The sequence below is a fragment of the Crocodylus siamensis genome, chromosome 1, assembly GCF_052110815.1.
Source record: "Crocodylus siamensis isolate JL-2025a chromosome 1, ASM5211081v1, whole genome shotgun sequence".
In the NCBI taxonomy this organism is placed as follows: domain Eukaryota; kingdom Metazoa; phylum Chordata; order Crocodylia; family Crocodylidae; genus Crocodylus; species Crocodylus siamensis.
Window position 1 is genome coordinate 340,921,901 of NC_143395.1, and position 21,201 is coordinate 340,943,101.

At 39.3% G+C, this 21,201-nt stretch overlaps 1 protein-coding gene across 6 annotated transcripts in view; it reads right to left on the minus strand.

Annotated features, from left to right (window-relative positions):
- Window positions 1-21,201, minus strand: part of LMO7 (LIM domain 7) — a 197,447-nt gene that overhangs the window by 38,981 nt on the left and 137,265 nt on the right. For 3 of the 6 annotated variants that reach the window (XM_090024136.1, XM_090024153.1, XM_090024161.1), the window contains 13 exons: window positions 19,243-19,273; window positions 18,403-18,516; window positions 17,481-17,676; window positions 15,030-15,282; window positions 14,315-14,617; window positions 13,708-13,995; window positions 13,176-13,379; window positions 12,039-12,752; window positions 10,043-10,072; window positions 6,752-6,869; window positions 3,908-4,050; window positions 2,010-2,463; window positions 928-1,257 (listed from right to left, as the gene is read on the minus strand). In XM_090024136.1, the coding sequence (XP_089880262.1) occupies window positions 928-1,257; window positions 2,010-2,463; window positions 3,908-4,050; window positions 6,752-6,869; window positions 10,043-10,072; window positions 12,039-12,752; window positions 13,176-13,379; window positions 13,708-13,995; window positions 14,315-14,617; window positions 15,030-15,282; window positions 17,481-17,676; window positions 18,403-18,516; window positions 19,243-19,273 (3,178 nt within the window). The remainder of the gene's footprint in view (window positions 1-927; window positions 1,258-2,009; window positions 2,464-3,907; window positions 4,051-6,751; window positions 6,870-10,042; window positions 10,073-12,038; window positions 12,753-13,175; window positions 13,380-13,707; window positions 13,996-14,314; window positions 14,618-15,029; window positions 15,283-17,480; window positions 17,677-18,402; window positions 18,517-19,242; window positions 19,274-21,201) is intronic. The other 3 variants (XM_090024144.1, XM_090024179.1, XM_090024170.1) reach the window with 3 other exon arrangements.

Consider the following 21,201-nt stretch of genomic DNA (forward strand, 5'->3'; position numbering starts at 1 on the left):
ATATTAAAACAAGAAGAAGAAGAATAATATGGAGTGACTTCATGATCAGCATTCAGGTTTTTTTGCTTCAGCAGTAGACATAATTAGCATTTAGAGAAATGTAAAAAATTTGGAGAATGCAACTTGCAGCATGATCTTTGAGGTTTAGCGACATCAACTGCAGGATGCTACTGACAGCTGAAGCTATTAGTATTCAATTTACATTTGAAACCTGAAACTGACAGGAGACAGCAACAGTCAACAGCTTCATGAATACAGTACCTTATAGTCCTCAAAGCTCTATAAAGAGCACTAGATCCAATTTCTGAACAAAAGTTGGAAAATTTTGCATCAGACAATTAGTGAGGATGTGATTTAGTTTAAGAGTAATTAGTGAAAACAGTTGTTAAACTAAAACCTAGTTGGAGAACTAGTTTTAAAAAGCACTGATTCAGGCCAATTTGGGGAGAGTGGGAATGGGGAGCAGAGATGCAACTGTGATGCTGGGTACATTAAAAAGGGGCAGATTTTTTAACGCCTGTATTATTTTGCCTCCTGCAGTTTGAGGGCACAAATAAAGGCTAGTGCAATTTGGGTCACTCACGTGACTGTACTCAAGAGATAAGATAATTTGCTGCTGCAAATGATGGGCACAAAAACTGAAACCTGGGAAATGTTGAACTGAACATCAGATTCACTTTGTACTTGAATTAGAAATGCAGTGACGCTCAGAGCAGAGAGTTTTAAGTGTTGTAGTCACCAAAAGAGCAAATACTATTTTTCCCTGTACTATCTGAAAAAAGAGGCTAGATGAAATGGGCTAAGTTGTTTCTCTGAGCAGCTCTTATTACTGGAGAATATTGGCCTAAGGTTTTAATAATAATCTTTGTTCACACTGCCCTAGGTCTACTAGATTACTGCAAGTAATTATATACTTTTCAAACTCACCTGTGACCTTGAAACCTCAGGCTCTGGCAGGCTTCTTCTTTCTGCAGAGGGTGCAACTGTAAGAGAGTCAGGAGAAGTATAATACTGTGATTTAAGACCATGGCTTCCAGCATCCTGGTCCTGGGATGCAGCAGAGGCTACTGAAATAGGCACATGTGTTCTTTTAATACCTTCCTCCTCCTCTTCCTCTGCATCTTCAACACCACTTTTCCATGCAGTGGTAGAAAGAGGTTGTCTTGTTTCTGGTTGTGAAAATGAATTGCTGGTGAACAAAGCTGGAGCTGTCTTGGCTCTATCTACTTCTCCATTATACTTCTGGGCATCGTCCATCTAGAATTAAAATGTTATTATAGAAAAGCAATTCTTAAAAATCCACAAGCCACAAACTGAGTATTTCAATAATCCAAAAAGTTTAACCAAAAAAAAAAAAAAAAAGCACTTTGACCTTTCTTCCTTCTCTTCATTTACCTTTTTAGTCATTCCATTCAATACCACTTAATCCTTGCCTTAACAGAAAGCAAGAGGCCTATAGGAAACTAAATAATCCAGGTTTGAATTCAAGAGTGACACAATCAAACCATATGCTTTCAAAAGCTTACCTATTTACCAGATGCAAAATTGGAGAAATTAAGGGCTTTTGAAAAAGCTATGAAAAATCTATGCAAAATCTGATTTTCCATGTTGTGTTTTAATACAAAGGAAAAAAATCTCACTGTTCTATCAAGTTGCATTTACACCACATAAGATGCTGTCCTGATTTATTAGCAATTATCTGATGCAAAGAAAAAGCTCCAGAAAACTGTAACATATTTTAAAAAAAATTTCTGGCAGGAAACTTTACAAAAAGATATTACTATTCACACAGTCTGATCAAAGTACCAGTACAGTCAACAAGTGATCATTTAAAATATGCATCAGTAAATGTTTGAGCATTGCAACAAAATTATCTGCTCCATTATTAATATACCCTGTGTAATGCAATCACAGGTAATTTGGAAGGTAATTAATTATGATGTTAAAAGTACTGTTTGGTGACTTAAGATTATAACATTCATATATATTAAGAAAAAGGATATTTTTACCGTAAATGATCTAGGAAGTGATGAGATTCCTCGTGTGTGGATGCCGAAAGGTCTTGGTGTAACCACAGATGTTAACCTAGAGGTATCAGTTTTCTGGTAACTTCTGGGTAGAGAAGCTGAAACCCGAGCTGACCCAGTTTGTGCATTCACTGAATGGAGAGTAGACAAAGGAGCTGAGCTCTGTTTTTCGGACAGGCTTTTAGATGGAATTTGCGTTTCACCTGTTGCATAGCTCTCCCACTTCTGCAAATTCTCTGTGCTAGATGGTACAGCTAAAGGTTTTTCATTGTTCTTAAAGCCATCAGTGGTATCTTTTTCAACTAAGTAATCTTTTGCTACTGAGGGTCTGGAAGATGGTTTTTCTTCGCTAAACACATCATCATATGATGAATAAATCCACTTGCGTTCAGTTGTTGGCTGGTTGTCACCGTAGGTTTCGTGATCTCTCTTCTCCCTGAGGAGACAGGGCTCATTAAAATACCAAAAGAGTGACCTGGTGAACAGGTGGGTTTTAAAGAAGTCTTTCAGCTACTAAATGCTTGAGGCAAGAAAAAAAAGCAGTAGGTAAATTAAAATGAATCCTGCTCTCTCTCCAAAGTTAAATAAAATTTTTCACATATTAAAATGGCCAATAATCCTACAAATTCTAATGTTATCAGCTGGCTCTGCTGCCAAAACTGGTCTCTCTCCAAGCAATCCAGTTAAAATTTTTGGAAAACTGTAATAACTACGTTTCCTCAAAGGAAGTTAAGACAGGGAAATGTACTTAGTTTGGAAGGGTGGAAGACTGCCACCTGAAGACTATTGTCTTATTAAATACTGTACCAAAATGCTTAACTAATTTATAGTGAACATGGTGTTTGTCGATCCTGAAGCTGAACTTCAGTGGTTTTGTTTTTTGTTTGTTTTATAATTAAATGTTTCCATGTGGTGTAAAAAGCTCACTAGCACAACAATAGTGCTTTAGAAAACCATTTTTAAAATTGTGGAGATATTGGCCATCAAGTACAATTAACATCTATGCTGATACTGAATAAAATATATTTTTTTATCTTGGGAGACAAAAAAAAGCACTGAAACTCAGAATGTGTTCAATAAGGGTCCTTTTCATTTGCTGTCTAGATGTATGCAGCAGCTATACACAGCCATTCATTTAAAATAGATGAGAGAATGTATTTATAAAACTACCATCACCTATAGGGCAAATAGTGTTGCACTAACTGTATTTACTTTCTTTCCCTCTGAAGAGTGAGATAAAACTATTTGCATTTCACCCATTCTATAAATAGCAAATGGATTCACATAGCAATTGCACTGAGAAAGTTGGAGAGCCCATAGTTCTGCTATTTTGTGATATAACAAGTACCTGGCATATATTTACTCATCATGTAAATACATGTCTACAACTAGTAGAAAATTACAACTACAGTATTAAAGTAAAGAAAAATACCCAATCCTATTAAACTAGTCCAGGTACTAAAACAGCATGACTGACCAACTTATTCATTCTAGCCTGGCTAGGCTAATTTTAAACCAAATACTGTTAATATAAATGCAAATTTGATAAAAACAGATAAACTTATTAATACCTAGTTTCACTTTCTAAATTGCATGGTACATCACTAGCCAGATTTAATATCCTCTATAAGTTGCCCACAACTAAGTCACACCTGCCATTCAGTTATTTATGTAATGCAAAAATCTAGACAAATAAGTCACATCTGAGCAAAGGAAACATTTAATCAAACAACACCCCCCAAACTCCCCGCCAAATGTACTAAATTAATTCCACTTCATATGCCAGCATAATTTTAATGCTAATTAAAACTACTTTATAGTAGGAAACAAAAAAGCCCACACTTAAATAATACATACGAAACCCCAGTTGGACACATTACCTGTCTCGCTGCATTTCTTTCAATGATTTGGTATTTCTTACAGAAACCTCAGAGGTTTTCCTTTCAATTTCTTCTCTTTCTTCCTTTTTCTTTTGCAAATCTGAAGTGAAACTTTTTCGGCGACTCTTCCATTTTGCAAGATCCTAAAATGGAAGTCACGTGAGTTTTGGGATATCTAATTTTCCGGAGACCTGTAACCACTTCATAGTCTATCCTACTGCATTACTTAGTCCTTCTAACTAGATGCAAGTGTCCTAATTTTCCTCTGTAGACAGACAGTTTTTCTGTGCTAAGGCTAGAATCTCATGTGTCTTCTTGCAAAGTCTGACCTAAATGTTTCTGAAACACAGTGTTTGTATTTTTTTTCAGATAAGGTGACATGCCTGTTGATCTTCCGGTCTGAAATTTAAAAGGAAAATTAACTTTTCTTTTTCAGTTTTTTCCAGTTACTTCTTCAATATTTATTCTTAAATATTCTATAATATTCTTATTTATTCTAGAAAAACAGAAAACTGTTTTATTTAAATGCAACTGTTTATTTGGTTGTTTTTTTAAGTAAAGCGAAGCAATATAACAACTGACTGATGCATTAGTTTTAATAAGCTAATGTCAGTATTGAAGATGAATTGAAAGCAGAATATTTTTGGGGAAATTTTTTAAAGAATTAGCAAGGTAAAAAAATATACATTAATGCAATTTACAAGGAAGAAATTTTTTTCCCCCTAAATGGCCGAATACTCAAATATACTCAACCATCAGCCCTTCACTAACTTTCATTACATGTGTAATGCTTTCTATCACTGAACAATTTAATGTGGTATTCTAACTATTATTAGATTGCACAGTAACACTAAGATGTATTCCTCTAAGCAGAAGCATGCCCTGTTTAGCTTCCCCCAAATGCGATTTGCAATCTTTCTTGCAGATCATTGTATTAAGCCATACTATACAATATTATATGATATGATACTATAATATAGCTGTTTTTATATTACGCCTATATTACATTTACAAATATGCAGACCAAACGATACTCTATTCCCAGAGAAGAAACTATCTAGTAGAATGACACTATCACTAAATATGGCATCTTATCTTTTAGGCTAGGTACAGAGGTTCAAAAAGCCTGAGGGGGATTTACAGTAACTTTCACAGCTTTTTTTTTAAAGCACCCTACATTAGTCTGGGAGCGAACAGAACTCCAGTTCACACTTGGGGGAAGAGGCACAGAGGTGGCCAGCAGCTAGGGGTACTCACATGCCTCCCAGGAGGCTGTTGGGGAATTGCAAGCCAAGCAGCTGGCCACCCCTGATTGGCCAGTGCAGCATCTCTCCCCAGCTTTCAGCAGTGGCTGGGGGAAAAGGAGCCCCCAGCTGCCCAGGCCCAGCCCCAAACCAACATGGTGGGAATAGGGTGCCCACATGGCAGGGTGGGCATTTCTCCCACATGCCTGCTCTCAGTTCTCAGCCTTGGTGGACACCTGCAGCCAGGAGTTGCTGCTTGAAGTCTCCGTCTCCTGCCTGTGACCAGACAAGGTGGGGGTATAAAGCCATGGCTCAGAGCTGCATATTTCTCTGCCATTCCAGGAACCAGGGCTGGGGAGTAAACCCCAGTAAAACTTGCTGGCTTGGGTTTGGAGGGTGCCAGGGCAGACTGGATTTGCACAACAAGGGGCTCCACTCTCCTTCTGCCCCAGGTTCCTGGCACAGTGGAGACCTGCACATCTCTGAGGTTCAGCTCCCTTCTCCCACCCCTTACCCCTCTTCCCCCCTGCCCAGCCACGCAGGCAAGAGACAGAGGCTCTGAGCAGCTGCTCGTGGCTGCAGCTATCCACCAAGCTGGGAACTGCGAGTAGGAAGGGGGAAGTAGAGCCCCATTGCCATGCAGACCTGGCCCATCTCTCCCTTCCCCAAGATCCAAGTCAACAAAGTCAGGGGGGGTCTCTGCATGCAGCAGGGGTCTCTGCTTCCCACCTCTCTGCTCCTAATTCCCGGCATGGCGGACAGTCTGGCTCTAAGATGGCTCCTGGCTACAGCTGTCAAGTGGGTTGGGTGGGAGTGATGAGCGGAAGGAAGAGCTTTCCCCACCCCAGCTGCTATGCCAGCTCGGGGCCAGGGCCATATGCAGGATGGCTCTGTTATCATTCTGTCCTTCCCCCACTCAGCTGCTCAGACAGGAGACAGAGGCTCTATCTGTGCCAGCTCAGGAGCAAGGCTGGCCCGGTGCTCACCCTTTGCAGATAAGCACCAGCCAAGGCTAGCACACTGCCCTGCAAGGGGTACCTGTGATGCCAGAGGACAGTGAAGAAAGGTGATTTGCTATGGGATATGGTACAGAATTTCAATATACTGCTCTGACCTAAACTGATTAAGTCTAGTACTGCATCCATCCAGATCTCTCTCAGCCCAAGTCCCACTATTTTGAAACTGGTCTATATATGCTGAACTTCTGTTCTGTTGCAGGTTTAGACTGGTTTCCAATCACTTATACTGGTTTATGTGCAAATTCTGTACTTAGCCTTATTGTCATACACAGAAAGCAGCCTTCAGGCTGGTATTTACTGTTTAGTCCTCAAAGGCTACAATAGAAAAAGGTTTACCTGGCAGAGTTCAATAAGATGCAGTAGAAGAATTAAGGCATCAGATTTCATCCTTTCTTCTGATAATCTAGGCTAGGGCAATTGTTTGGACTGGGTCTTTTTGGACTCAGTTGTGTGAAATACAGAGTGCACACAACAGCCTAAGTGAAGCTGAATGTACTCAGCACCTCTCAGGTAATGCAGGATAGAAACTGCGTGACGTTAGAGGTATATGCGCACAGAGGTTGGGGGCAGGGAACACTTACATCTTGCCACCTTTGGTCTTGTTCTTGTAGCTGGACTTTTATTTTCTGTAGCTCTTCAAAACGAATCTTGCGCATTGACTGCAGTTCATCTGCGCTGATATCAGTCAAAGACTTACTCCTAGGAAAAGGATTGTTATGCTTAGATTTATTTGTGCCAATATTTACTCAAGTGGAACTTTTGAAAGGAAGGGATTTATGTTAATATGATGAAGCTCTTGGAGGGCAGTTTTAAATGGAGCACGAAATAGTAAAAACATACAAAGCCTTGACAAGTAGCTAAATATGCAGGCTGGGATGTGTAACAATGCCAGTGTCATGTCAATAAACAGTATCTTTGTTCTAATAAGACTAGAAAAAGTAAGCAGCAGCTCCTGTGGTTTTGTTGCAGCTTTGTATTAATCATTCAAATTGATTCTTCACATTTGCCTGCTCCTCACAGATCTCCGCTGCTTCTTTCCACTCAAATTCTCTTCTACCCCCCCAAATCCCATTTTCTCCCTCCATGTGTCCAGTTCTGTCATTTTTACCTATTCCTCAGGCCCACAATCTTGGAACCATGTTTAATTGCTGGCGTGCATCCATAGATGCTTCTCGAGCAAATCCCGGGACGTCATTCTCCCCTTGTACTCGGCCTTGGTGAGGCTGCAGCTGGAGTACTGCATCCAGTTTTGGGCTCCACAATTCAAAAAGGATGTGGAGAAGCTTGAGAGAGTCCAGAGGAGAGCCACGCGCATGATCAGAGGTCAGGAAAACAGATCTTACGATGACAGGCTGAGAGCCATGGGGCTCTTTAGCCTGGAAAAGCGCAGGCTCAGGGGTGATCTGATGGCCACCTACAAGTTTATCAGGGGTGACCACCAGGATCTGGGGGAACATCTGTTCACCAGAGCGCCCCATGGGATCACGAGGTCGAATGGTCACAAACTCCTGCAAGACCATTTCAGGCTGGACATAAGGAAGAATTTCTTTACTGTCCGAGCCCCCAAGGTCTGGAACAGTCTGCCAGCGGAGGTGGTTCAAGCGCCTACATTGAACACCTTCGAGAGTAAATTGGATGCTTATCTTGCTGGGATCCTATGACCCCAGCTGACTTCCTGCCGTTTGGGCAGGGGGCTGGACTCGATCTCCCGAGGTCCCTTCCAGCCCTAATGTCTATGAAATCATCCTCCTTTTCTTTCTTCATACGAAAGCTTTCAAAATTTTATCACTTCTCATATAAATTATGAATGCCTCTGCCTCTCAATCTCCCCCTCCCCACCAACACACACAAAGCTGCAGCCACCCAGACATTTCTAAAGACAACTCCATCCTCCATGAACCAAAAAGCAGTTTGGTTCATGCCATGACTTCCCAATTTCTTCCTTCTCAGCCTTCCTGACCCTCTTTGATTTAATGTCCAACAGCTAGAATAATCTTACTCTGTCTCAACTTTCATTAAGCTGTCCATACCAATTTCAAGTTCCATTATTGCATTGTCACCCACTCTCCTCCTACTAAATTTTCCCACAGCTCTCTTCTCTTTCACTTCACTTGCCATATTTGACATCCGTTCCTGTGCTACTTTCTTCTCTGTTCTCACCTGTATTAAGTCATTAAGACAGAAGACAGCTGCACTGCATGACAATTTTCTGCACGTTTTGTACATCATAATGCAGACCTTTCAAAATATTCTGCAACATGCGCAAGCATGTGCACAAGCACTGATTCCCTCCCTCATCGCCCATGGAATTTTCACAACTGAGAAGTAGACAGTATTATATATTAGTTGTTTTCCATATTGTAAGAGTGCCCTAGCCACCAAACTATAAACTCAATTTCGGTCGCACACTTGTTTGAGCTCTTCCACGCCATAAATAAATAGTTATTAGGCCAAAAAAACATGGAATTTTAAGAGGTCTTGTGTTTATCTATTCATTCAGAAGAGGTTCTGAAATTGTGTGAGTTCTTTATTTCCTATTCTCTGCAATCTTTTAGAACCTCTTCCAGATTTAAGACGCAGCCATAGTCAGAGAGACATGACAGCCTTCTCCCATTCTAACGCTTCAGAAGAATGCCACTTCTGCTCCCAACCACCTAGCTTTAGGTTGAAGAATACTATGACCACCTGAATGACAAGGAATGGCACTGGACTGCAAGACCAATGGAATATACTGAAAGGGAAAAAATAATGTTATTAAATTAAATCTGGCCTAATAATATTTTAAAAGGCATTGTGCAAGTTAACTATATTGCCAAACATTTAGGTAAAGCCCTGACCATGTTTCTTCCCTTCCAAACTTCAGCGTATACCTAAGCATGAATATGTTGTACAAAATTGTCTGGTGACTTCATGTCATATCCACCTGAGGTTTAGGAAGAGGTCAAACCTTTTCACTAGTAACCAAAGGCTCTGGACTTTGGTTAACAATCCCATGGTTATTTCACTGGGTACTTATTTATTTACCATTCTCTGGCCCTTCCTTGCTCTTCTAGTTAAACTTTTATATCACGAGCAGAAAATTATTGTGGATAACAAACTCAATATTGCGGATAATTAGACAATATCAAGAAAACGCAATCTTTCTAACAGACTATACTTTTTCAAAAATCTCAAAAGAAAATCCACTATCACTTGCCCCTCTAAGTTTCAATTATCTTCCTCTACTAGGATCTTCCTTTTTCAAAAAAAGTTGAGTTTTGATGTCAGGTTTTGATGAAGATGATTAAATGTCACATGCTGAAACAAGAAATTCAACCCAACAGAAATGCTTCTCTAAACTAATTTCACTCTAAAGCTATCTGCTATTGACTTGCTTGAGTCTTTCTGTATGATTTATCTTGCATTGTTTCATACATTTGGAGTAGCTGGGAAATCTTCCAACCTTCCTATAAAATAGATCTTTAAAACAGCTCCAGAATTCTCACTTGTGCCCTATTTCAAATAAAATAAAATACATGTACTAGCCTTACTGCATATTTGATGAATATCTAAAAACCCAATTTATGCATATATAGTTGCCATGTGTAACGTTTTAGCAAAACAAATTCCACTGCTGATTTTAACATACCAAACATGAGTGATTAAAATTTGTTCTCCGCATATGCAATGCTTTATGCCACAAGGAAGCTGTCACAAGCACAGCTATTGGATTTCCTATACTTGTTAAGTAAATTGCCCAAGCACAGAACTATAAAGCAGCATGCACAAGTTGCTTCAAGCAAGAGTTTTTAGCTATTGTGCATGCATAAAAAAGTTAAACAACATACACAAAAGTAGTAGGGTAATACCTTTCATGTCTTTATCAAACTTACCCATGCTCATCAGAAAGCTTTTGAAACAGTCTGAGAAAACCAAAAATAAATTAATTTCAGTGCATCTTCCATGATAAGCAAGAGAACAGTAAAAAGTCTGGTAAGCAACTACTCTGATTAAAGCAATGGGTGACCCTCAAATGGTTAGGGGTTGCAAGCTTTTTAGAGCACTCCACAGTTCAAATGCTAGAGAGAAACTTCAGAAACTACACACTTTGGCAAATCAAGTTCGTAAACTTTTGAAACAATCCTCTCCATCCCAATTTCTAGTGCTTCTATCTTTGGGAAGACTGTAAATTACTTCTTCCAGCACTGCCAAACCACAAGGAATACATGCAAACCACAACTGTTTCAATAAATGAAAATTAAAACCACACAGTCCTAACAAAAATTGCTACTTTGGTTCCAATTAATTCACCCATTCCTAGTTTTAAGGCACACAATAAATGAAATGAATTAAACAATGCCAAAAGTAAATCAGCTTAACACACATGACACAGACCCAAATACATCCAGCAGGATGTATTTAAAACATTTTAAAATACAAAACATTAGTAAAGGCATTTTATTTACTAAAAAATATTTTTTAATGAAAAATCCTTACAACAGCTCAATTATTTTCAAAATATTTGAGATATACTGTTAAGCACTTCTTGCATTTGGTTAACTGTGTGAAGCTGAAATATAAAGTGAGACAACAAAAATATTGGCTGGAACATGAAAATGTATCAATCATAAATGAAGGACGCAGAACATAAAAAACTGCAATTCGCAATGCCGTATTTTCAGTGCTAAGAACAAACTCAGGAAGACCCACTCTCCAGGACTGAGCATGACATTTGAAAAAGAGCAGTAGTTACAGTGCAGACTGGAGAGAGAAGTTATCATCACCCCGGGGATGGAGCAGTGGAACTTTCATTAAAAAAAGAGTATATCTGAAAGCAGGGAAGATGTTATGATTGGGAGAGTGAAGATATTCCAGTGGAAACTAAATTAGCACCATACGTATGCACCCTCTCTTTTCAGGGTAGGTTTTCTTAAAGGGCATAGGGTTATTGGTGTTTTCTACCTCAGATACCAGGCCTACAGCTGTAAAAAATTAGTTTCTGGACCTTTTTTAATCCTGGATCATGGGCATTACCAACACCCTTCAAGAATCAAAGCATTCATGTACTTCAGGGCCTCTCTACACATTACATTTATACCACAATTAACATCTTAATCATGGGATAAATGTCAAGGGTGGTACACATGCACCCGATGCCAGCAACTGAAACTGTTCACCTACACTTTACAGTCTTTGGTAGGAAAAAACCTTCAGCAACCCTACTCTCCATAGTCCTACTGGAGTTGCTGAAAACAGCGTTTAAACTTCCACAGGAGGAAACCCTCAAACAGATCCAAGGATGACAAACAGCTGATTGCTGGTCCCAGCTCCAGGGCAGTCCCAGGTTACATGGGGGAGCAGACACCTGGCTTTCAACTTGTCAGTGCAGAGGGAACTCAGGATCATGAAGGCAATGGCAAAGGGTGCGATTGGGATCCGATCCCCAATCCCAACAATCAACCTCCTGCCATGCCACATGATCAGATCATGGGGTGACTTGACATGAGTGTGTGCCATGGGCTTCAGGAACTTTATATTGAAAACCTACACCTCAGCTTCTATGGTCTCTTGAGCAATCAATGAATGTGCCTGTTCAGCCATGAAATAGAAGTATATTAATCTGAGACACTGCTGGTATCTTGATAGAAGTTACCACCAGTCATAATGGAACATGAAATATCCTAATTATGGTTGAAAATATGGTATTGCAGCCCAAAGCAAAATTTAATGAAAGCAAATGAAGCTTTTTTATGGATTACATAACAAAATAAATATGTTGAAGCCGTCACACTTGCATGCATGTATCAGTACAAGATGATGCTTTCCTTAAACAGGGACAGTTCCAATAATTCAGATACAAATTTAGTCTGTGCAGATACACAACCTGACCTCTCAACCATCTGCCGCTTCTTGTGTCTAACTTTGCTGGCTTCTCGGATAGCTTCCCATTTTTTCCAGTCTTCTTCACTGCATGGACCTGGTATAAAACTGATCGGCTGCACAACGCTTCCTACTTTCCAGGAGTCAATCTTTCGAGTCAACATATCATCCTTCTGTCGTGAAGAGGGTGATAACACCACACCAGCATTTTTCTTCTCTTGCAACATGCTGCTCTTCTCAAGTAAGCAAAGGAACTTGGACCGGATTTCCTCTGGAAGACTCCAAGGATCAGGAAAGAGTGCAGGATGGTATCTGTCTGGAGCACCTGATAAAGGCACTGCTTTTTTCTGTGCTTGGGCTTTACGAACAATCATGTCATCTTTTTCTAAGTCTGGAATCACAGTTTGCTCTTCTCTGGGCTGTAAAATTATTTCACCCTCTAGAGAAGGCTCTTGCTCAGAGAATTTTTTAAAATAGTCAGGATCCTGAAGAACAACTGGATTCACATGGGAAGCCCCAGTCCTCCGTACAAATAAATCATCATTTTCCAAGTCTGGGTACAGTTCTCCATTCTCAGTCTCCTTCTGACTGCACCCTGGTGTAAAAGAAACATTCTTTCGGCATGTTACGAGCCTAGGGCCAGAAGTAGGATCAATTTTGGTCTTTGTTTCAGAAGACAAGTAGTCAGTATATTTTTGCAGGGCCTGAAGTAATGAAAACTGACTGAAGCACATAAAAAGGAGGAAGATAGAATATCATTAAGTGGCAAAAGAAAAGCTGAATCAAGACAAAAGTATTCAGAAGCATATTTGTTTTACAATTGCAATATTTAGACAAGCACCCATACATTATTCAGCATTTTCTACAATTACGACGCTGCAGCATGTCCACCACTCTAGAAGTGTCAAGACAGCACATCCACCATTGTAGAAACAAAGAGATCGCATTCTCGGGCACAAAATCTTTTGTAGTTTGCTATGACCTTTACATTTAGGTAGTCAAGTTGCTATTTATTGCATTTCTGCGCTTAAATTTGGTACACCAGCAATATTGCAGGTGACGCCCATTAAATTAACTTAACTGCTGCATAACTTGTAGGATCCTTTGATGCAGCAGGGGAATGCAAGTTTATGCAATGATATCAACCTGGGTTGATCAGAAGACTCCATCTTTCTGCCTTCTGCCATTTGTGACAGAGATTTTCGCACATATTCAGCAGTTTGTTTAGTATGGTTTGGATCCTTTCCATAATGGCTGTTCAAATCAAGACTTAGCCTTGGTTCATTACCAATAGCAGCACTGCTTTGTTTATACACTGAATCCTCATCTTCAGAATCTGATCTCTTTTGGCTGTAGAGTAGCAAAAGGAATGAAAAGGAGGGAACATAAGGAAATATTTAGAATAACTGGAGCACAGCACACAGAGGGAAAAGTGATATAGCTTGTCACAGACAACATATCAATTAAATTCCACTGTCAGAGAGAAAACTGCACAAAACCTCCACTAAAAATGCTGTTAAACCTTCAGCTGCTATCAAAAGGAAGCCAGTGGAGATGATGATGGAAAAAAAAAGAAAAAAAAAAATCAGTTTCTGGATGCAGCCACACACTTTAAGCAACACTCCAGCTAAAGGTTGTACATACAGGAAATATAACAGGAGCATGCATAAACACACACCTGAACCCCTGAAATTCCTTATACCAAGGTTTGGAAGAATATTTCTTAATTTTTTTCCATTCTAATTCTTCTGGAGTCCAAAACTTAGGAAGAAACTTGTCAAAAGAAACCATTGCTTTTGTCACCGCTGAGTTTAGCTTGCGAACATATAGATCATCCTTTTCAATATCTGGGATGCTTATGGCTCTCTCTTCCTCATCATCAAAATACTCAGAAAATGTTGAATGAATGTGGATGGTTGGATTGCTTTCCACTTTAAGGTCCAAGTATCTCTGACTCTTCTGGTTACTGTTCAAAATATCCAATCAATGAAGATATTTTAGGAACAACAACGTAACATGCGCAAGAGACATGCTTTTTGTTGCAAAAGTTCTGCCTTGTAAATGAAGCAAATTAGCTCCCTGTTCCATTACCTCAGAGTTAAAACAAAGTGAAATGGTTACAATAGCATCTTATTTGACCTGAAAAGAATAAGAATTCAGCTACAGAAGATGTAGTCATTTACTGGCTATGTTAAAAGTTATTAGAAATGCTTGTTAGTTTACACTCCTTAGAGATTGCAATTTTAGTAGGATAGTTATTTGTATCTAGTACTAGTATGTCTGACCTCATTGGTTCAAGTAGCACAGCTAATGGATGAGCTGGATAACTCTCTCGTGAAAAAGACTTAGGAGAGTCTTTGTGCAACATATAAAGATGTTCAGATGCAGCAAGGCTCACTGGGCTCTTTTTTACTATTAAGAATCTACGTTTTGCCAAATCATCCAAGTCCACATCAGGCAGCCTTCTTTCATCTTCTGATTCAGAGCCACTGTCATACTCGGAAATCATCTGCAGGGAAGCTGGATCTGTGAACATGCATTCTGCTCTGCTACTTTGGCAGGTTGCTAAAGGATCTTTTCTTTGCCCACTGAGGTTGATCAAAGCAGGAACAAAGTGAAGATGGTGAAATCACAGAAGTATCGGACTGTTTTCAGACATTTATCTAAAGAGTATGCATTTTAAAAAAAAAACATAGCTAGTAATTAACAACAACTGAATTTTGGGATGACGCTTTAGCCAAGAAGTAAAACGTATTTAAGACATTTTATCACTCCACTTTGAGATCATAAATTCCCAGTGTTAAATTTGTACCATCCTCAAAATGTTATTCACATACTACTAGCTACACAAAGAACCTAAGTCTTAAACTATGCGCAATTTTGTCATTTGGATTACAGAAAAGATGTATTCTCTTTGGCGTAATGAATAAGCTTATTGTATTTGTCAGTTTGTCACAATGAAAAAAAAAGACCTACTTTACTTAGATAACCTGCTAGTACCTTGAAAGTGCTCCATCTGACTCGGTGGAGACAGGACTTGCCCAGCTTCTTCTGTTGTCCTCATTTTTTTCTATCCTCTTTTTCCTCAAAGGTGCTGGCATATATGCTGCTGGTTTACTTTTACTGGGTAAGAAACGATTGAAATCTGTAAGAGGCTTTGGTTCAACAGCAGAAAGTCTGCGATAGGACATGTCATCTTTATGGGAATTGTGCATTTTGTAAGGCAGTTCAGACTCTGTGTCACTTCCACAACCTTAAAAGAAAAAAGAAAAGGCAGAAATGCATTTTATCCCCTAAAGACAAACTTCATGATATCACTTTAAATGCCATAAAATAAAAGTAGATTCATGTGCGCATTCTCAAGTTTCTGCTCAGATTTCATAAAGCTATTGACAAGACAACAGCAAGGGTATTTTTTAGAAGTTTGTCACAAAGCTGTGATGAGATCCAGTAGGTTGAACTCAATTTGCATACTAGCATTACTTTTCTTTTGTTGGGGGGGTTTTGAGAGCAAAGCGCTGATTTCCAGACCCAAAGTTTAAAGTCTGGCAAATGCAAGTAATTTAAGCTTAATAAACACTGACCTTTGAAATTTGTCAACAAAGCTACATGTTAATATTTCAGGTAGTGATACCTGAACTCTACAGTCTCATTAGAGTAATACTAGGGGTGCACCGATAGAGATTTTTGGAGCCGATACCAATTTTTATGGTGGCATAACAGCCGATGCCAATCCGATTTCTGATACACAGCCCAGCGGCTTGAAGAGCAGTGTCCACCTGGTAAGTCTGTTGTGGTAAAAGGGAAAAGGGAAGGGAAGGGAAGGGAAGGGAGCAGATCAAGGCCCCTGCGATGAGGAAGGGAATGGGGCTGGGGCAGGGGTGCTGTCCAGTTGGGGCAGGGTGGGTGCAGGACAGAGACGTGGCTTGTCTGGGGAGATGCAGGGGGGCAGCTCCTACTGCTGTGTGTCCCCCGGGAGGGCACGGTGGGATGGTGCTTCCAGATCTGTGCACACCCCCATTCACTCTTGAGGTGCCCCTCCCCCCACCCCCAATGAACTACAGCTCCTTTCTGCACCCTGGCTCGTCCCAGCGGGACAGTGCCTGCCCTAGTCCCACTCACCATGGGGGCCTTAATCTGCTCCTGCTCCCACGTCCCTTCCACCACAACAGACTTAACAGCTGCACACAGCTCTACAAGCTGCTGGGCCATGCTCCTTGCCACCTACATGCTGCGCTGCAGCTGTACACATGGGCATTTATTGGCCACATTAAATCGACCACATCAGCCCAATTTCCAATACAGTCAATTTTCTTTATATTGGTGCTGATCTGATATCAGACTGATGTATCAATGCACTTCTAATTAATACTCAAAGCATCCAAAATTATCTCTCTATAAAAAATTACTCTACGAATCTGAAATCTTGACTAAGTAGCATAATACAATTTATAACCTAAAATGTGAGAACTGCCCAAGTTTACAGGTCTGCTCAAAAGAGTAGAGCTTGCAATCATGTGTAATGTGTTTTACTTCCAATTTTAAAAGCATTCAACCACTTAGGAAATGATGCACACAGAAACAACTGAAGGGATTTGATTCACAAGCCTCATCCTCACTTTACAGATGAAATGAGGAACCAAAGTAAATCCAAAATTTCCAAATATTTTAATCCAATACTGGTGTATGACAATATATGAAAAAGATGTAGAAATCTCATTTATGGCTACAAAAAAGAAAAAACACAACAAAGCAAAAAGCACATCTCTAATTATGGTGATTATGTAATTAAAAGATTATGTAAAAATCTTAGGTGTTTAAATAGACTAGCAAGGCAAAACAGGATGAGTTGCATTTCTGAATTCAGTTTCCTTGTACGTCTTGCTTGTTGATAGGTTTCATCAGGCCTTTCAATCAGCAGTTTTGAAAGCACATTAAAAGGGTGGAAATACTGAAAAAACAATCAAAGTTTTCCACCAAGCCTTTTATTTGACCAACTAAAAGGTATCAGATGAAAAGTTTCAGATAGGTCAAGTTAGGGAAATGAATCCTACTTCTGAGGAAGGTTATATGGGATTTGGAAGAGATCAGGTGGTAGGCAAGAGCTGATACCTTAAAACATTCTTCTCTATGCTTTAAAGAAATGCAAGAAGTAAAGTAACACAGTTGGCAACAACTGTGTTGTAAACAATTCTAACTGGAGATATTCATGTGATCAGGTAACTCTGCTTCAAGCAATAGCAACCTACTAATATTTATTTCTGTAAAGGAATCCTGCCATGGCATCTTCTGAAATCTCTTATTTAGAGGCACTTTAGAAGACTGGGAATTTAAATGGCTAGGCACCTGCAGCATTAGGTCTATGCATTTTTCCCTACCCTTGCCACTGCCACCATATGTGACCCAGCAAACAATCCATCAGAAATATAGGAGCTTAATAAAGCAAGATACCTTCGCTGCCGCCTTTCAAGGTTATATCTGATGAAAAACTTGCAGAGGATCTTGAACCAAAGGAGTCCAGGCTATCAAACGAATCGTCTCTTTTATGGCTAATTGAAGAAAATGCTTCTCCACGGTCAATGCTCCAAATATCACCGTATCCACTATCCCTGCCACTTCTTTTCAAACTGCTGGATTCTTCAAGTGCCTAAAAGTAGAAAGTAACATTTTAATTTTGAAATAGGCTTTTTTTTTTTTTTTTTTTTAAAGGTACATGAACACACATAATTTTAAAACATTTGTATATATATCCTGAACTTCAGGAAAGTGCATTTTAAGAGTTTAAAATAAATATATAAAAGCTTGTTAAACTGGTAACAGAAGAATATGATGCCCATTTGAAAGTATACCATGATAAACAGTTACCAGCTTCTACGAAGACAACCAACTCCCTAAAGCAGTGGTGCTCAACCTATGGCCCATGAACTCATATCACCTAGCCAACAAGGCTCCCCACAGGTCTGGATATATGGTGGCAGGGAAGCAGTGGCAGCATTAATTGCTTCCGGAGCCACAGCAATTAATGCTGCCACTACTGTCCCACCACTGAATTTCTGGATGTGTGGGGAGCCTCACAGGCTGGATGACATGGCCCTGTGTGCCATCGTGTGTTGGTGCACAGAATCAAGTCCACAGCTGGATCTGACCTGCAAGTCCGGTTCATGGCCAGATGCCAGGATGCTGGACTGCAACAGTGGACCAGGTCTACACATGGGATCTGGCTTGTGGGGCTGGTTAGGTTGAGCACTGTCTTAATGGATTTGTTTTTAAGAGCTGACATCATCAATGCATGATATCGGCACACCTTACAGTTTGCCATTTGATATACATCCTTAGAAAGATCATATTTAAAATATTCTACCTAGATTTTTACCTTAGTGAGAGCTTGTCCCAGTAACTTTTCAAATGCTTTAAGGTTCAAGTATGGACCATTATAATGAGGGTTGCTTTGAGCTTTCCTTCCAAGCCAGTACAATGTAATCAAAACCTGAAAGCCAAAAAAGTGAATTTTAGAAGTTCATTAGTTGGTTATTAAATTGACACACCATTTGAGCACAATGCTGCAGTTACTTTGGAGGTTTCCAAGTACTAATGCAATATTTGTTAGTGTCTCAAAATTACTTTACCATGGCTATTGTGTTGCATCTAAATGCATCTTAAAGAATAGAAATTAATTCTTGTACAGGCATACCTCATTTTATTGTGCTTCGCTTTATTGCGCTTCGCAGATATTGCGTTTTTTTACAAACTGAAGGTTTGTGGCAACCCTGCGTTGAGCAAGTCTATCAGCACCATTTTTCCATTGGTTAGTATTTTTTTTAGCAATAAAGTATTTTTTAATTAAGGTATGTACATTTTTTTTTTAGACATAATGCTACTGCACACTTAATAGACTACAGTATAGTGTAAACATAACTTTTATGTGCACTGGGAAACCAGAAAATTCATGTGACTCGCTTTATTGCGATATTCGCTTTATTGCAGTGGTCTGGAACCGAACCCGCAATATCTCCGAGGTATGCCTGTATTGAATTAACCTTTTCTGTTTGAGAAATGAAACCTGAAAGAAATCATAGTAAATTTGTACTAATTTATATCAGATAAATGGATGAGCTCAAGATGAAGCTAAGCATGGCAATAATATTACTAGATATGTTTTATAAAACTTGAATTAGAGTGACATTATTTCAGAAAGTGTTAAAAAGTATCTTACATTTTTCACTCTTCTATTGGTCTCCTCTGGTCTACGAAGAAAAGAAAAGAAAAAAAGAAATTTAGTTTGAAGCCATTTAGTCCTTAAAAAAAAACCTTTAAAATTCGTGAAGCCCATTTACAAGTTGCCATGAAATGTGGATAAGTGACTCTTCACAGGCACATATTTTTTTACTGTTCAAGAACTACTTACAAAGACAGACAGAAAGAATTGTATATTGAGTTTTTGAATACTTTCTGTAAATGGAATACACCCCTTTATTTAAATTATCCTAAACTCCATATGCATCTAGAAGATAATACTTCCCAAAGTATTTGCTTCAGCTGTGATCAAGCATATATTTTTTCAGCCCAAAGAGAATGTTTCAAAATTCTGAGCAAGTGAATCTGGCAACATCTGGAGAGTTTTGCCTTTTTTTTTGGTGGGGGGGTTGTTTTGTTTGGGGGGGGGTTGTTGTTTTTAAGAATATTTAAGGAAAAACCCTTTAAAGAATAGTAACTGCAACCCTAGCAAACATGTTTTAAGCAGCTCACTGAAATGCTTTGCTAGTGTCAATCAAGCTGTATTTGCAAGATGCCCACTCCTCTCATGCAACGTTTAAGAGGCAAAGAAGAAATTTCTCACATTCCCAGGAGGGCTTTCAAATGCAAAGCGGCCACAGAAATTTCCCCCATTCTGTGTATTCACAGGTATATTTTTTGGGGGGTGATGCCTTCTAGTTGGTCTAATAAAAGAAAGCACCCTCCCAAAAAATCCTTGCTACTCGCATATTTCCTGGATTATCATAGCAGCAACATCACTCCAACATTATTCACAGGTAGTCGTCCGAGAGCAACTAGGAAGTATTATGGGCTGCACCATCAGTATGAAGAGCAAATCCACCTTCCCCATCACCACCACTGTTGACTTTCTTGCACTGGCTCAGTACTGAGCCTAAATACAAGCACAGCAATTTGAGACTGCAGTCAAACAAGAGGAAAACTATATTTACTGGTCAGAAGACTAATATACAGAAGTAGAGAGACCTATCAGCAAGGACCCTGGTTCTCTCTGATTAAAATATCTTGTATACTACTTTTTACTAGGCAGTTAGACTATTTCACTTGATGAACTTTCAGTTTTAACCTATTCCTGATGGGCAGGGATCCTGGTTTTCTCCGATTAAAAAAATCCCCAATTTTCAGCTTTAAAAAGTAACCCCAAATCCAATTTTTTGAGATTAAAATGAAACACCGCTATATGTATTTTAATCACAAAAATGCGGACTTTGGGGTTTTTTTAAAGCCAAATATTGGGGATTTTTTTTTTTAAATCAGAGAAAACCAGGATCCCTGCCTATCAGGAATAGAACCAAACTAAAAGTTCATCAAGTGAAATAGTCTGCTTGACTGCCCAGTAAATGATACCTCAGAAGTAGGATACATGATATTTTATAGGGAACAGCAATGATGTAGACTTTTATTCCATCTAATAAAACTGTTGGTTGGAGCATATCTCCCCTTCTGCCCCCCTTCCTGATTTCAGAGAGGCTGCCATTCATATTCAAGTCATCTGCAATAGCATGCCTATCCTTTACAGCAGTTACTCTCCTACAGACATGCTCTATGACAGCTGCAACATGGATATGAGTCAGATTCACCCCCTCCTACAGTGCTTGCATTCATCCTTTGAGCAAAAACCTCCTACACACCCATAATAGACAGGTTCCTGACATAAGTGTACAGCCCAGAAATATTTCCCAGTAAACATCTAATACAGGTCACAAACATGTTGCTGACCAATTAAATACCTATTTGGTATAAATACAGGGTGAACTTAAGAGAAGCTGCTTGCGGGGATGATGCATTTTTCACAACTGTATCAAATTGTGAGCGTGAAGATTTTAATGCATGACTATCTGGTATAAATAGCAAATCTCTAAATAGCATTACATATCATTTTCTTTAATCAAGGACTTTA